Genomic DNA, 17787 nt, shown 5'->3' on the forward strand with positions numbered 1-17787 from the left:
AGGTTTTATTTCAAAGCATCTTATATGGTTATTTTTAGCCTATGAGTTTGCAAGATTGGCTATGCCATGCCAGGCTCCCTGAGATTGCTTGGTTTACTGTGTGCCATCATTTTTGTCCATACTGGGGAGTTAAAACCCGTGGGTTGAGGAGAAAATTCAATGAGTGGTTTATTAACTCCGAGACCCATTGCTGACGTCCTCCTGAACACAATGGCCCCAGTATTGCTGGTGTCCCTTTACTGGGTCTCCTAGAAGGAGTCACTCTTCAGGTCAAAAAAGCCTTAGGTTCTAAATGGGGTGGAGGTATTTGTAAGGACAAAGAAAATGTCTTTCTTTTTCGTTGATGGGGCCTTCCACAATTTATAAGCACCTGTTAATTAAACCCCAAGATTGTTGGCTCCTCTCATTCAAACAGACCCTCTGTTCAAACCCCTGAACAAGAGAAGCTCCTCTCAATGCTCCAGCCTTCCATAGCCCTCCTTCCTGCTGTGATTACACCTCCAGGATATTTTGGACCAAGGGGTCACTAGTTAGTAGAAAGTTTCCTTCCCTCCATCTCTTCTAACAAGCTTCTTTTGACCTCCTCATAGCTTTTGCTTTAGACATATTTCATAGGCTTGGGGAAAATATTGATACGACACCTCCCCAGCACATCTGGAATACTGTCTCCTGGAAAGCAAACAAACGGTAACTTTCAAAGACAGTCCCTCATAGCTACACAACTTCAGCCCAGCCCAAGGCCCCTCCATTCCTGGTCCCTGAGCAACAGCCACTGCTGAAAAGCAGAAGCCACACTTCCTTCCCTGCCCTGTAGTGACTAGCAGTACTTGGCCCTTTCCTCTCTTGGAAAGTGAAGTAAACTTCCTCTCTGCATGGCTTCCTGCATGTCTGAAATCTTCCACAGCCCGCATCACAGGCCAATTCCTTTCTTCTAAGGAGTTAAGGGGAGTGACTGTGAAAGATGAGGGCCATTGACATTGTAAAGGCAAAATAATATTTCCTGCCAAAACCGGTTTGGCTCAGTGGATAGAGCGTTGGCCTACGGACTGGAAGGTCCCAGGTTCGATTCCGGTCAAGGGCATGTACCTTGGTTGCGGGCACATTCCCAGTAGGGGGTGTGCAAGAGGCAGCTGATCGATGTTTCTCTCTCATCGATTTTTCTAACTCTCTAGCCCTCTCTCTTCCTCTCTGTAAAAAATCAATAAAATATATTTTTTTTAAAAAATATTTCCTTCTTCTTTTCTAGGTTCTTTGGTTGGCCTCATAATTAAACTGACACAATACGGGTTAATAGGGGAAAATAATAAAAGTGTGTTCCTGAAAATGGCAGTCCCTCTGCAACATTATGTTTACTGGGGCGAACAGCAATCAGTCCTTTGTGGCAACTCATGACAGGGAAACAAGTAAGAACTAAGGGCTCAGGTATTCCTAATTTTCTTAAACAAATTAGACAACAGAGTTAGCTTCCATGGGCACATGAGGATGGTGATTGATGCCATCTTCAGGGGCCTTATAGGTGGTGGTTCAGGTGAAATACCTTCAGCAACAGAAATATGCAGTGACATAGATCTGGCAAGACATCTCTGTATGTTAGAAAGTCAACATAATTACATAGTGTTCCAACATAAAAGCAAACACACACAACAGCAAAAAACACTTACAGAAACTTTACGTAATATAGGTGAGTACATGTATGAGATACAACTCGGAAAAATTAGGATTTACAAATTTTCTTGTACTATTGTTAAGTCCTATCTAAGAAACTTCATTTCCTACACATCTAAGAAATTTCTCACATTTGGACTCTTATGTGGAGAGCGAATTTAGAAATATGCCTGAGACATATCGCACATTAATGGCACTCATAATGGCTTTCTCCAGTGTGAACTCTCTTATGATAATGGAAACCACTCCTACTTTTAAAAGATTTTCCACATTCACTGCCTTTATAAGGCTTTTCTCCTGTATGAACTCTCTGATGATTATGAAGTTGAGAATGAGTGTTAAAAGATTTTCCACATTCATTGCACTCATAAGGCCTTTCACTCGTGTGCCCTCTCTGACGATATTGGAGATGAGTGCCACTTCTAAAAGATTTCCCACATTCACTGCATTTTAAGGCTTTTCAGCTGTATGAAGTCTCTGATGCTTACGAAGGCCACGAGTACGTGTAAAAGATTTCCCACATTCACTGCATTTATAAGGCTTTTCTCCTGTATGAAGTCTCTGATGATGATAAAGTTGAGGCTTAGTTTTAAAAGATTTTCCACATTCATTGCACTCATAAGGCCTTTCTCCAGAGTGCACTCTCTGATGAGATTGGAGACCTGAGCCACTTGTAAAAGACATTTCACATTCACTACATTTATAAGGCTTTTCTCCAGTGTGAATTCTCTGATGATATTGGAGACCATATATCCTTGCAAAAGATTTCCCACATTCACTGCATTTATAAGGCTTTTCTCCTGAATGAACTCTCTGATGACAACGAAGGCCAGACCTGTAGGTAAAAGATTTCCCACATTCATTGCATTTATAAGGCTTTTCACCTGTATGAAGTCTCTGATGATCATGAAGGGAAGGCCTATGTATAAAAGATTTCCCACAGTCACCGCATTTATAAGGCTTTTCTCCTGTATGAACTCTCTGATGATTATGAAGTTGAGATTGAGTGTTAAAAGACTTTCCACATTCACTGCACTCATAAGGCCTTTCTCCAGAGTGCACTCTCTGATGATATTGGAGATCAGTGCTACTTGTATAACACTTTCCACATTCACTACATTTATAAGGCTTTTCTCCAGTATGAACTCTCTGATGACAATGAAGGTTGCTGCTATTGTTAAAAGATATCCCACACTCATTGTACTCATAAGGCCTTTGTCCGGTGTACACTCTCTGATCATAATGGAGGGCACAGCTACTGGTAAAAGTTTTTCCACACCCACTGCTCTCATAAGGCCGTTCTGCACTGTGCAAAGCTTGCTGATCACCTAGGCTGTTACCACTGCTAAAAGCTTCCCCATATTCAAGGCACTGATAAGGTCTTTCTCCAGTGTGACTTCGCTGTTGATAATGACAGCTAAAAATTTTGGTTAAATATTTTCCACATTCAGAGCACACAAAACACCAACTTCCTGCATGGACATCCTTTTCCGGAATAAAATTGTGGTTGCAACTAATGTCTTTGTTACATTCTTTTCTGGTGTAATAATTTTTTCTCCTTTGAAACGACATCCCACGTGTTGAAATAGCATTTGGACTGTCCCTGGTCTGAGTAGCCTTTAGGTGGAGAGGTCCTGACCCAGTAAGGACACCCTGCCCAACCTCCCCGCATGTGAAACGATTCTGGGACACATTGAAATTGCAGCTGTTTGCACGTGAGATCCTGTCCACACCTCTAATGAAAGTCTTCTCTCTCACAGGCTGCTGGTGAACTTTTACTATAAAGTAAAACCATTGTGCACATGCCCCGCACCTCAACAGTATCTGACCCTGCCCCTCCAACACGTGGAAAATGTTTCCCAAGACCAGCTCACAACTCTCACAGGGGTGGCTCTTCTGGGAAGACAAGGCTAACTTGAGATTCCTGGCCTGTGACACTCTTACAGAAACCTTCTGTTCAGTCGGGGCCTCCACATTCTCTGCTCCACAGCAGCAACCTGAACAAAAATAAACGTAGGTGAAGACATGTGGATCTTATGAAAACGGAATATCTTCACCACAAATGTTTATCTGTCATTTCTATGATTCCATAGAAAGATTTTCAAGATGAGTGAGTTAGACACTGAGAAAATTGCTGTTATAAATAACATGGCCCCAAAAGTCAGTTGATGATGAAAATCTCACCAAGAGAGGGACAGAAGCACAGGATAAGATATAATGAAGAGAGTGAGGTTCTACTCAATGTTCTTACACAAGCGGCTTCCTTGAGGACCTTACATGCTGACCATGTGAGTCTGTGTAGAGTAATTTAAAGCTGCTCAAAACCATAAAAATTAATTGTATTGGAGCACATGATGTTCAACATCAATATAATAACCCATGTGCACTTCCAAGGTGCTGAAGGCACGGACCAACGTTGGTTTGCAGTAAAGAGAGACCTCTGAAAAAAGCAGAGGTACAAGTCCATAGAGGTTAAGGTTATCCATGAGCAGAGAATCTGAGTAGAAATGATCACTATTAGAACTGAGTAGTTGGCAAAGTATCAACAAGAAGCACAAACAAGCATAATTCGGTGAGAAATAAGCAAATGTAAGAAAACAATGGGTTTCTAGCTAATGAGAGTAACAAAGGCCAGCTGAGAATTCTCCCCCAATGACCCTTCACCAAGGCAAGACCGGCTGTGGAGCCACTGTGTCATTCATAAAGTCATGTTTCTTCTGTGATGCAAAATAATTCTTCTCCTTAAATCCCATTTGAGCCATTGCATGGAATAAATGATGCAAATCTTCAAAGAAAAACAGAAAAGATGGATGGTCAACACTGTGGTAGAACAACAAAGGACAAATGAGATCACAGACAAAAGTCCTATGTGAGTGACATCAGCAAGATGGCAGGATCAGAGATATGAGCATCTTCCCTCATCCCAGTGTAAGTAGACAGCTATCCATGAACAAAAACCCCATAGGAAATGGGAATAAGAGTACCATGACAAACAGTATTGCAGACACAAATAAAGGAAAACTGTACAGAAAGGATGACTGGAAAGACTGGTTGAACAAACATATTTGAAGATACATACAGTCAAAAACAAGGGTCAGAGTTACCACCAGTAGCCACTGTGCTTCTGCTATCACTGACCATAGTAGCCTGTTCTTTTTTTAAATATATTTTGTTGATTTTTTACAGAGAGGAAGGGAGAGGGAGAGAGAGTAAGAAACATCAATGAGAGAGAAACATCGATCAGCTGCCTCCTGCACATCCCCCACTGGGGATGTGCCCACAACCAAGGTACATGCCCTTGACCGGAATTGAACCTGGGACCCTTAAGTTTGCAGGCTGACACTCTATCCACTGAGCCAAACCAGTCAGGGCAGTAGCCTGTTCTTCAAAAAATACTAGAAATTTTTGTGTTTAAAAACCACGGAATGGTCCTGGCCGGTTTGGCTCATTGGATAGAGCGTTGGCTTGCGAACTGAAGGGTCCCAGGTTCGATTTCGGTTAAGTGCACATGTCTGGGCTCGGTCCCCAGTGAGAGGATTGCAGGAGGCAGCCGATCAATGATTCTTTCTCAACACTGATGTTTCTATCTCTCCTTCCTCTCTAAAATCAATAAAAACATGTTTTAAAATATTTTAACCCCCCCCCCAAAAAAAAAAAACACCAAAAAAACAAAAACAGGAAATGCCTTAGCCAGTATGGCTGAGTTGGTTGGAGCATTGTCCTGTGTACCAAAGTGTTGAGGATTCAATTCCCAGTCAAGACACATATCAGTATGTGGGTTCCAGTTCCAGTTAGCTTGTGTGCAGAAGACAGCCATTTGATGTTTCCCCCCTACACTAATGTTTCTCAATCTACCTTTCTCTTTCCATCTCTCTTCCTCTCTATCTGAAAACAATAATAAGTAAATAAATAAGAATTTCAAGGTATCTAAACACAAAACAGAATTCAAAAAAGCCTAGAGACAAAGTAAATAACACAACCTATCAAAAATCATGTATAAAATTCAGAAGATGCAATTTTAAGAGGAAATTTTATAGGGATAAAAGACTACATTATGAAAAAAGATGCGAAAAAAACTAATGTGCCATCTCAGGGATCTAGAAACAAAACAAGAAAGTAAACCCAAAGGTGGCAATGGAATGAAACAATAAATATTTGAATAAGAATCAATAAAAGCGAGATAAGACAAAATAAAGAACACCTAACAGGTACTTTTCTAAAAAATACAGAAATAGGGAAACCTTGAGCTATACTAAAACAAAAAACAAATCACACAAACAAAAATAAGCCTCAGCGCTGGCAGGTTTGGCTCAGTGGATGTAGTGTCGGCCTGCAGACTGAAGAGTCCCAGGTTAGATTTGGGTCAAAGGCATGTATGTGCCTCGGCGGCAGGCACATCCCCGGTGGGGGGTGTGCAAGAGACGGCTGATCGATGTTTCTAACTCTCTATCCTCTCCCTTTCTCTCCGTAAAAAATCAATAAATTAGCCCTGACCAGTTCTGCTCAGTGGATAGCGCGTCGGCCTGCTGACTGAAGGGTCCCAGGTTCGATTCCAGTCAAGAGCATGTACCCTGATTGCGGACACATCCCCAGTAGAGGGTGTGCAGAAGGCAGCTGATCGATGTTTCTCTCTCATCGATGTTTCTAACTCTCTCCCTCTCCCTTCCTCTCTGTAAAAAATCAATAAAATATATATTTTAAAAAATAAATAAAATATATATTTTTAAAAAGCCTCAAATAAATGAAAGAAGAAATGAAAGGTAAGATATTACACCTACCACTATGAACCACAAAGCATCAGAAAAGATGTTGATATTAGGAGACGACATGACCCACCATATAGAAATCTGTCAGGATCTCAATGGGCAAAAACTAAAACCATTTTCGCTAAGAACAGGAACAAGACAGGGATGCCAACTTTCACCACTCCTGTTTGATATGAAACTGTCAGTGCTACCCATAGCGATCAGATAAGAAGAAGAAATGGTTGAAACTGGTTTGGCTCAGTGGATAGAGCGTCGGTCTGCGGACTGAAGGGTGCCAGGTTCGATTCCAGTCAGGGGCATGTACATTGGTTGCGGGCACGTCCCCGGTGGGGGGTGTGCGGGAGGCAGCTGGTCGATGTTTCTCTCTCATCGATGATGTTTCTGGCTCTCTATCCCTCTCCCTTCCTCTTGATAAAGCATCTGCCTGCAGACTGAAGGTATCCAGGTTCGATTCCGGCCAACGGCACTTGCCAGGTTGTGAGCTCGATCCCCAGCAGGGAGAGTGCAGGAGGCAGCCGATGAACGATTATCTCTCACCATTGATGTTTCTATCTCTCTCTCCCTCTCTCTTCCTCTCTAAAATCCATAAAAATATTTAAAAAAAAAAAAAAACTGTGGCCGAAACCGGTTTGGCTCAGTGGATAGAGCGTCGGCCTGGGGACTCAAGGGTCCCAGGTTCGATTCCGGTCAAGGGCATGTACCTTGGTTGCGGGCACATCCCCAGTGGGGGGTGTGCAAGAGGCAGCTGATCGATGTTTCTCTCTCATCGATGTTTCTAACTCTCTCTCCCTCTCCCTTCCTCTCTGTAAAACATCAATAAAATATATATAAAAAAAAAAAAAAAACTGTGGAAGATCTACTACACAATGGAATACTACATTGCTATAAAAAAGGAAGTGTTACTATTTGGAACAGCATTGATGGACCTGAAGAGCATTATGCTAGGCGAAATAAGCCTGTCGGAGAAAGATAAATATCACATGGTCTCACTCATTTGTGCTCAATGGGGTAATATGTGCCCGCAACCAAGGTACATGCCCTTGACCGGAATCGAACCTGGGACCCTTGAGTCCGCAGGCCGACGCTCTATCCACTGAGCCAAACCGGTTTTGGCACATATTTTCTTATACAATTGTTAAGCGCTAAACGTAAAACTCCTCAGGATAACCTAGTGAAAAAGTCCTCTCTCCTGGACTGATCTGCAGCACCTTAGGCAGTCAGCGCTGGGTTAGGGTGTTAGCAGCAGCGCCAGTCAGTTCTGGGTCGCCTTGGCAACCCAGCATTGACTTCTGATCCGGTTTAACCTACAGTCATAGGCGGTCAATACAACTCCGTGTCTTTATGATATAGATTATATATGTCTCCTTTTTACCCCCTGATCAGCCCCGCCTTTCTCATCAGGCCCCGTTGATAGGCCCAGAGATGCTGACTGGAATAAAAACCGAACAAATCAGAACCAAATCTGAGAGAATGTGAGGAGCCAATGGCTGCCTAGGAGGTGTAGCTTTTGAAACTGACTGGCATATAAACTCACCAATCAGAACTAAATTGGCCTGCAGAGCAGGGCAGTTGGAGGTGACCAGGCCTGCAGGGAATACCAGTTTTGGGGGGACCAGGCCTGTAGGGAAGGGCAGTTGAGAGTGACTAAGCCTTCAGGGGAGGGCAGTTGGGGGGGATCAGGCCTGCAGGGGAGGGCAGTTGGGGGAGACCAGGCCCACAGGGGAGGGCAGTTGGGGGCGACCAGGTCTGCAGGGGAGGGTAGTTGGGGCAACCAGGTCTGCAGGGGAGGGCAGTTAGGGGTGACCAAAACCACAGAGGAGGGCATTTGGGGGCAACCTGGCCAGCAGTGGAGGGCATTTAGAGGTAATCAGGCATTCAGGTGTGGGCAGCAGTAGTAACCAGGCCTGCAGGGGAGTGTCATTAGCGGTGACCAGTCCAGCTGGAGAGGGCACATAGGGACGACTGGGCTGGCAGGGGAGGGCATTTGGGGTGACAGGCCTGCAGGGGAGGGAGTTGGGGTCAACTGGGCTGGCAAAGGAGGGCAATTGGTGGTGATCGGGCCCGTAGGAGAGCAGTCAGGCATCAATCAAGCTGGCAGGGGAGTGGTTAGAAGGAGATAAGGCTGGCAGGCAGAAGCAGTTAGGGGCAATCGGGAAGGCAGGCAGGTGAGTGGTTTGGAACCAGCAGTCCCGGATTCGGGCTAAAACTGGCAGTCGGACATCTCCCAAAGGGACCCAGATTAGAGAGGGTGCAGGCTGGTCTGAGGGATAACGCCCGCCCCTCCGCCGCCATTGCACAATATATGTAAGACGATATATAATACTTTAAACATTAAAGAATTAAAAAACAATTGTGAGTGAGAAGAAAGCTGGTGGCATCACACTTCCTGACTTCAATTTATTACAAAGAGAAAGCAAGCAAACAGTGTGTTGCTAGAGAAACACAGACACATACATCAACAGAACAGAAGAGAAAACATAGAAATAAACCCAGGCACATGCTTTCAAGTAATCTCTGACAAAGCTGCAAGACACAGAGGAAGGGAAAGATAGTTTCTTCAATGAGTGGTGCTGGGGAAATCAATACTCACACGTAAACCCAACAATACTGGACACCACTGATAAATTGGAACTCAACCTGAAGGACAGAATTAAATATCAGTGCTAAACGTAAAACTCCTCAGGATAACCTAGAGAAAAAGTTTTGGAGCTTTATTTTAAACAGGATTGTCTGAATGTGACACCAACCACCACACAAAAAAGAAAAAATAAACAGTCCACACTGCAACAAATAAAGAAAAACAGCGTCTTCACAGCACAACAGGAAAAAACAAACAAAATGCAATGAAAGGAAATCTAGAGAACCGAAGAAAATACTTGAAAATTATATGAAGGAATCGATTGGAGATTGTGGATTCAGTTCTGATCAGCATAATAAAGTGAATATTGCGATATAGACAGAAATTCACACAAATAGATAGAGTTCCCAGTGAATAATAAAAGTATGTTAATACCATACTGCAGGATAATAACAATGCAATGACAGTCTCAAAAGTAAACTCGATATCACTTCATGAAAAATACTTTATTGCTGAGCACTAGTAACAAGCCTCTGAGCTTACTAGAAACATGATGGCACTAGACCTGCTGAATGCTGGGTTGCCAAAAACACGAATTTTGTAGAAAAGAGGATGTGAGAAAGCAATACCTGCAAAGCGCATTTAAGCACCATGCAAAAATGTGTGTTCCTGTATGTGGTAAGCAATTAATATATAATATATACAAGGTAGTCAAAAGAATGTTGAACCAAAAAAATACGGTTATTAACAAGGATAAGGATATAGAAACAATTCTTCAAAAAATAGGTACAAGTGACCAACAGGAATATAGAAAATGCTTTCCTCACTGATCACAATGGAATCCCTTATGCTTCCTGCAACACTACCAACCACAAGTCCTTCCCTGTGAATGTAGTACAGCGGGGAGAACTGGGACTTCAGGAAAGAAGGGAGCAGCGGAAACAGACCCACCCTCCCCAGGACAGCAACTACCCAGGAACCTCGAAAATCAAGCAGAACCACAGTCTACATGGGAGGACAGAGCACACCCTGGGAGATGGGGCCTGGGAAATCCCAAAGCCAAGTCCAGGTCACTGGTGAGAGTGAGGGTCTTACCCAGCGAGGATACAAGTTCAAAGTTCTCCAGCATCACATTCAGGTACAGCTGTCTCTGACCCTCATCAAGGAGGCTCCATTCCTCCCTGGAGAAGTACAGGGCAATGTCCTCAAAGGTCACGCCAACCTGTCAGAATGGAGACCATTGACACCAGAGCTGTCTCTCTGAGAACCCCCACTCCTACTCCTTACACACCTTCCCCCCCTCAACCTCCTCCAGGGCACCTGGTTAGTGTGGACACCAGGCCCTAATGCCAGTGCAGGTTGCTCTCTCATCACAGTCCCATTACTCACTGGGACTATGAGTCCCAACCTCAGCTGAGCAGCTGGGTTGGGTGGGAAGGATTGGGGGAGGGGAGGGGAGGGAGCAATGACATTTAAGGTCTGGGCGATGCCTGCAGGGCCCCAGCCTTCCCGCCAAGCAATCCCACCGCAGTCCCCTAGATCATGCCTCCAAGACACAGCCACGCCTGGGTTTATGCTTCACCTTTAAGTCCCCACACCAGGTCCCGGTGACCATCAGCTCACACTTCCTCCAGATGTGCACACCACTGGGTAATGTTTAACCCCTTCCCATCTTCAGTCCCAGGTTCACTCCCTCAGCTCTGCCACCTTCCAGGCCACTGGATCTCGCTGGACTCACCCATGAACTTGGCACATGGCATGTAGAGAAGAAGCTTGTCTCCCAGCCGGGTCCAGGGCCACCCCCGTCCTCTGAGGGACCCCACAGCCGGGAAAGCCCCGATGAGGCTGTGCCGTCCTCCCTGCAGCCTCTGATCTGTCCGCCAATCCTCACAGCCCACACCCTCAGGGAACCTCAGATGCCAGTCAGCCCTGTCCTCTCCGCCCTGCACTGGCTGTGCCTCAGAAGCCACAACGCTCCTCCCTCCCCTCCTCCTTCCTCACGGTCCTCCACGCGGACTGAGCTGCAGGACGTGACAGGCGCCCGCACCCGGGCTGTGGTGTTCGGTGTGAGGAGACGGTGAGGGCCGGGGGACTCAACTCACCTCAGAGAAGTTTGACTGAGCGGGCGCCGCCATTGCTCTCTGTGGGCCGAGCGGGGCTGGAGCGGCCGGAGTAGAAGCCGCTGCAGGAATGGCGGTGCCTGTCCTGGCCCTGGCGTGGGTCCGGGCGGCGACTCCGAGTTTCAATCCCCAGTGTGAGCTGTGAGCACCACGGGAGGCTCTGACCATTGGCTGTGAGGCGGGGAACAACTACTCTCCACTCCTCCACCGGACTCAGCCCAGGAACTCCTGACCGCCTCAGACAAAAATATCAGAAAACAAACTCCCGCCAAGAGGACTACCGGTCCCGCCCTACAGAAGCGGTCAAACCGAAATGCCTTATCTGAGCCCGCACTGGCTGAACCTGGTGGCATGCCATGCGTGGCCTTGTGGGTAATGTAGTTCTTCTGCTCCAAGGTCAGGGTCAGGTGTTTCTCAGTTGACTTCAGGACAGGATTTAGGGGGTTATAGCCCAAAAACACACCAAGTGTACTCAGGGTCCTCTAGCGCCTTCAGGGGAGGTGATGTCTGGGGCAAGTTTGTTTCTCCTGCACCTGCGTGGCTGGTTTTGCATATCTTTCTTCAGGACCTGCTCTTTCTGAAGGGCAGGCATTATTTCTTCATTCCAGACAAATAGCACGAGTCTCCTTCAGCCAACTGTAGCTGGGGAGGTTGCTCAAGTCTCTAACTCGATCTAAACTGCCCATTATACAAAGTTTATGTCACAAAACAGACTCTCATACTTAAGAGCATCTGCTTCTGAAGCCACCGGAAGTGTCAGCTCTGCTTGGGCTGCAGTGTGGATAAGATGTCCAAGAGACATGTGAAAAATGCTCAGTGACTGATCACCAGAGAGATGCAAATTAAAGCAACAAATCGGTATCACCCCACCAATGTCAGAATGGCTGCCATCAGCAAATCAACAAAGGACAAGTGCTGGGGAGGATGTGGGAAAAAGGGAACCCTAGTACACTGCTGGTGGGAATGCAAACTGGTGCAGCCATTATGGAAATCCATACGGACTTTCCTAAAAAATTAAGTATGGAACTGCCATATGATCCAGTGATTCTCCATTAGGAATATATCCTAAGACACCTGAAACTTTCAATGGAAGGTGTGCACCCCTCTGTTCATAGCAGCACAATTTACAATAGTAAAGATCTGGAAACAGACCAAGTGCCCAACAATAGATGAGAGGGTAGAAAACTATGGTATACTAGAGGCCCGTTGCAGGAATATTCCTGCAAGAACAGGGTTTCCGGTGGTCTTCACTCCCGCCACGGACACATCTCCCGCCCCCCCACCCCTTGCTTTCCCTGCCATCTCTGGCCCCAACCCTCCACCCCACACTTTACCTCCCACAGCTGCCGCCCCCCCCGCGCTTTCCCTCCTGCCGCTGCCAGGTGCTTCCCTTCCCTCCTGCCATCTCTGCCCCCCACCCTATGCTTTTCCTCCCACAGCAGCCGCCCTCCCCTGCACTTTCCCTCCTGCCACTGCTGCCCCGTGCTTTCCCTTCCGCTGCTGTCCCGCACTTTTCCGCCGCCCACCCCGCCCTCGCTTTCCCTCCCGCAGCTGCCTTTCTTTCCGCTTTCCCTCCCTCTTCCTTCTATGCTGTCTTCAGTCTTTACTCCTCCCTCCCTCAGCGTATGCAAATTAACTGCCATCTTTGCTGGATTAATTTGCATACTCGCTCTGATTGGCTGTGGACGTAGCGAAGGTACGGTCAATTAACATTTTTCTCTTTTATTAGTGTAGATTTATACCATGGAGTACAATGCAGCAGTAAAAATGAAGTCTCTCTTACCCTTTCACACAGCATGGAGGGACCTGGAGAGCATCATGCTAAGTGAAATAAGTCAGTCAGAGAAAGACCGTATCACTTGATCTCACTCATATATAGAATCTAACAAAAAAACCTGATGAATGGAGTGAATTCAGAGACATGGAAGCATGAAATGGAGTGTAGAATCTCAAAAGGGAAAGCATGGGAGGGTAAAAAAAAAAAAAGGAAAAACATCCTCAGGTAAGGATTAAGTGTGTGTGTTCTCTAAAAGCAACGGGAAAGCTCTAGCTTGCTGGGTTCTGGGTCTGCTCTAAATTTGAGTTTATAAATCTGTCTTCAGTCAGTTGTGTCCCTGGAAATGCTGATACCCATCCATGTAACTTCCTCCTGCTTCACATGAGTCTACTGCTTTTGATGTTGTTGTAAGAAATGTCCAAACGTGTGGAGGATTTTTCTGTTTATCCCTGAAGGGTGTGGGTTCCCTTGGGGCGTGGGCTGGCCTGCACAAGGGGCCTGTGGTGGTTTGCAGGCTGGCCATGCCCCATGGGGTGAAGGTCCCCACTGGGGGGGGTCGTGGCCAGTATGGGTGAGGGGCTGAGGGTTGTTTTCAGGCTAGCCACACCCCCTTCAGGGTGTGGATCCCCACTGGGGTGCCTAGCCACCCTGCGAGAGGGGCTGACGGCTGTTTGCAGACTGGCCACGCCCCCCCAAGCAGGGACTCTTACTCAATTCGGTCCTGGCCAGACTGGGTAAGGGGCTAAGGGCCATTTTCACGCTGTCCATGCCCCCCAGTGACCCAGGCTCCCAGCCCCTCCTTCAAAGGTGGCCAGAGCCAGTGGGAAGCTTGGCTTCCTCCGTCACCAGGGCCAACCCAAGCCTCCTGCTCGCTCCAGCTCCATAGCCGCCGCCACCTTTGTTGGGTTAATTTGCATACTCACTCCTGATTGGCTGGGGCGGTCAATTTGCATGTTTCTTTTATTAGTGTAGATGTGTGTGTGTATATACACATATACATACACTGAGTGGCCAGATTATTATGATCTCTGAACACGTAATAATCTGGCCACTCAGTGTATATCCTATATAATAAAAGGCTAATATGCAAATTATCCCCTTGAATAGGAGTTCGACCAGAAGGCAGACCGGCCAACCGTCCATGTCCCCTCACCCTGGCCATGCTGGCTGGAACCCACCCATTCATGATTTCATGTACCGGGCCTCTAATATATACTTGAGTGGCCAGATTATTATGGGTTCAGAGATCAAAATAATCTGGCCACTCAGTTTGTGTGTGTGTGTGTGTGTGTATAAAGAAATTTGCCAAAACTCATAGCACATTAGGCAGAACATATAAGATATTTTAATAAAGATAGAGATTCAACAAATGGACTTCTGACAAATAGCTCCCCATAAGTTCCTCCATAAAATACAAACAACATTGAGGTAGAATGACAAAATTATGGAATATCTATTTATAGGTCTCTCTATATAAGATGTCAATATGCTAAGTGTCAAACTATCTGGGTAATGATGTCCAGTAGTAACACCTGCCTTCCTCTCCCTGGCAACGACTAGCCTCAGGTGGAAACACATTACACTGTAACCAAATGTCTGTGAAGGGTTTTCCTGTGCCTCATCTCATTTGATCCTCACAGAAGTCCTGGAGTATGTAGATAGCACACTCAGTGGCATCCTATTTTCTTTTCATTAGCCAGAAAACGTAGATTTAAAAAGCTTAGAAACTTGACCCGACTGAAAAGTAGTAAGTATTGGTGGACCTTGAAAATGACTTCAGGTCTTTCTACTGCACAGAATATAGTCAAACACTGCTGAAGTTAAATATTTTACCCTTTGTTCTCCCTGTGTGATCTACAATAATAATGTACTCTGTGTTGATATTTACTGCTGTGTTGCTGACAATTACCTGAAAGAGAGATTGGGGTGCTTCACTGGGCTGGAAAAAGTTGAGCTACATTAGAGAGCAGGTCTAATTAGGCAAGATTATTCCAAGTCTATAAAAGCCTAAGGTGGGCCGAAACCGGTTTGGTTCAGTGGATAGAACGTTGGCCTGCGGACTCAAGGGTCCCAGGTTCGATTCCGGTCAAGGGCATGTACCTTGGTTGCAGGCACAGCTGATCGATGTTTCTCTCTCATCGATGTTTCTAACTCTGTCCCTCTCTCTTCCTCTCTGTAAAAAATCAATAAAATATATGGAAAAAAAATTAAAAGCCTAAGGTGGTTCGGGCATGCGCAACACATATAAATCACTCGCTGGTGCCTATCGTAACCGTGTGTTTCGATCTGTCATTGTCGATTGCGAATTTGGTTGTTTTTGTTGACATTCTGAAGCTGAAAGAGAGCATCGGTGTGACATGGAAGTAACAATGGCAATTAAATCCGATCATAATAGTGATTCAGGTAGATGTAATTATCACCGTGTAAACATAGTTGCCATCATATTCAGAAACGAAGATGGAGGACCGCCTTTTGAAAGGGACTTGCTCATTCATTGTAAACCAGATCCCAATAATCCGAATGCCAGTAATGAAACAAATCAGTATCCTGTTTCCTACATCGGATGCAATGACGTATCCTATACTTTTCCCAAATGGTGAAAAAGGCTGGGGAACGAATCTTGCTTTAAGACTCAGAGATGAGGTGCCTGTTCCCGCCTGCCCGCACCAGCTGGGATGGCGGCGCTGGGGCGCAGGCAAGCGGGCAGAGCAGCGGATGGCACCCAGGCCGCCCCAGGCGCCGAGCTCGAGGCAGAGTGCGCGGGACTCATAGGGCCTGCGGCCGCCCGCGCCTTTCAATGGGCAGCTCTCACTTGCTCAACAAGGGCCTGCGGCTCATCAGACTCTGAACCTGGCGCGGGCACCAGTGGCTGCTGTGGATCCGGAGTCTAAGAGCTTTGGTTCGAGACAAAGACATGGGATGAGGATCCAGTGACAGGACACAGGTCTGCCTGGGGATTCGAAGATAAAACGTGTTGAAAAGTCGAATTCATGGTCGTGGAAGCCGAGCCCATTTTAGGCAATGTCAAGCGTCCCGACCCCCGATCATGAACGGGCCCCTGGTGGCGCTGCTGGACGGCCGGGACTACACGGTGGAGATGCCCATCCTGAAGGACGTGGCCACCGTGGCCTTCTGTGATGCGCAGTCCACGCAGGAGATCCACGAGAAGGTGCTGAACGAAGCAGTGGGCGCGCTCAAGTACCACACCATCACGCTGACCCGGGAGGACCTGGACAAGTTCAAAGCCCTTCGGATCACTGTCCGGATCGGCAGCGGCTTTGACAACATCGACATCAAGTTGGCTGGGGACTTAGGCATCGCTGTCTGCAATGTGCCGGCAGCGTCCGTGGAGGAGACGGCCGACTCCACCATGTGCTACATCCTCAACCTGAACAGCAGGACCACCTGGCTGCACCAGGCGCTGTGGGAAGGCACTCGCATCCAGAGCATCTTCGAGTAGATATGGGAAGTGGCTTCCGGAGCCACCAGGATCCGTGGGGAGACCTTGGGCATCATCGGACTAGGTCGCGTCGTCATCGGGCAGGCGGTGGCGCTGAGGGCCAAGGCCTTTGGCTTCAAGGTGCTCTTCTACGACCCCTACCTGCCAGATGGCACCGAGCGGGCCCTGGGGCTGCAGAGGGTGAGCACGCTGCGGGACCTGCTGTTCCACAGCCACTGCGTGAGCCTGCACTGCGGCCTCAACGAGCACAACCACCACCTGGTCAACGACTTCACCGTCCAGCAGATGCCACAAGGGGCCTTCCTGGTGAACACAGCCGGGGTGGCCTGGTGGAGACGGCGCTGGCCCAGGCCATGAAGGAGGGGCGGATCCGTCAGAGCCCTTCAGCTTCAGCCAGGGCCCCCGGAAGGATGCCCCTAACCTGATCTGCACCCTCCACGGGGCCTGGTACAGCGAGCAGGCATCCATCGAGATGCGTGAGGAGGCGGCCTGGGAGATCCGGAGTGCCATCACAGGCCGGGTCCCGACAGCCTGAAGAACTGCATCAACAAGTCCCCTGGGCCTGCATGGACCTGGCCATCGTGCACCCCGAGCTCAACGGGGCCGCCTACAGGTACCCCCCGGGCGTGGTGGGTGTGGCTCCCAGCAGCATCCCTGCTGCCACAGAAGGCATTGTCCCCAGGGTCATGTCCGTTCCACGGCCTGCCCCCGGTGTCCCACCCGCCTCACGCCCCTTCTCCTGGCCAAACCGTCAAGCCTGAGGCAGACAGAGATCATTCGAGTGACCAGTTGTAGCGCGGGCGGAGCTCTGCAGCCTTGGTGCCGGGTGCCGGGCCTCGGACAGGCGCCCTTGGGTGGTGGTGGCACTCCAGAGACTGTCCGGGGGCCCAGCAGCGGGAGGTGGCGCCGGCCTCCCCGTTGACTAGTCCTGTCCTGAGGGCTCGTGCTGCCCCATGTTTTGCGTCCTCGTTAAGCAAAAGAAGTTAGTAGTTCATTCTACCATGAATGTCCTTGTCTGTGTGCAGCCTTTAGAACATCACCAAGGATTTGTTTGCTTAGCTGTCACCATCGGACAGAGGGGCGTCAGCAGTGCAAGGCCATTGGCAAACTTCTCAGGACCATGAATCCTTCCGGTTTTTCTTTCTACGCCACAGTGCATTGTTTTTTCTATCCGCTTGTGTAATTTTTAGAATTTAGAGACACAAAAACAAGGCTCTTTTTCCTAATTTTGTACGGGCATGCCGAAACTGGTTTGGCTCAGTGGATAGAGCATCGGCCTGCGGACTGGGGGGTCCCGGGTTCGATTCTGGTCAAGGGCATGTACCTTGGTTTCAGGCACATCCCCGGTAGGGGGTGTGCAGGAGGCAGCTGGTCGATGTTTCTCTCTCATCAATGTTTCTAGCTTTCTATCCGTCTCCCTT

The 17787-nt window shown here is 47.6% G+C and overlaps 2 protein-coding genes and 1 pseudogene across 2 annotated transcripts in view; 2 read left to right on the forward strand and 1 right to left on the reverse strand.

The window, feature by feature from the left end:
• LOC129147526 (zinc finger protein 665-like) overlaps positions 1-17787 on the forward strand; it is a 331685-nt gene that overhangs the window by 188069 nt on the left and 125829 nt on the right.
• On the reverse strand, positions 1952-11144 carry LOC129147743 (zinc finger protein 501-like; the record flags this gene model as incomplete). The annotated part of the gene is made up of 3 exons (XM_054711041.1): positions 11112-11144; positions 2123-3066; positions 1952-2039 (listed from the first exon to the last, which is right to left on the reverse strand). Coding segments are annotated over exons 1-3 (1065 nt in total), but the record flags the coding sequence as incomplete, so codon positions are not given.
• On the forward strand, positions 15692-17161 carry LOC103304422 (C-terminal-binding protein 1-like; annotated as a pseudogene).

The sequence above is a fragment of the Eptesicus fuscus genome, chromosome 21 (genome assembly GCF_027574615.1).
Source record: "Eptesicus fuscus isolate TK198812 chromosome 21, DD_ASM_mEF_20220401, whole genome shotgun sequence".
In the NCBI taxonomy this organism is placed as follows: domain Eukaryota; kingdom Metazoa; phylum Chordata; class Mammalia; order Chiroptera; family Vespertilionidae; genus Eptesicus; species Eptesicus fuscus.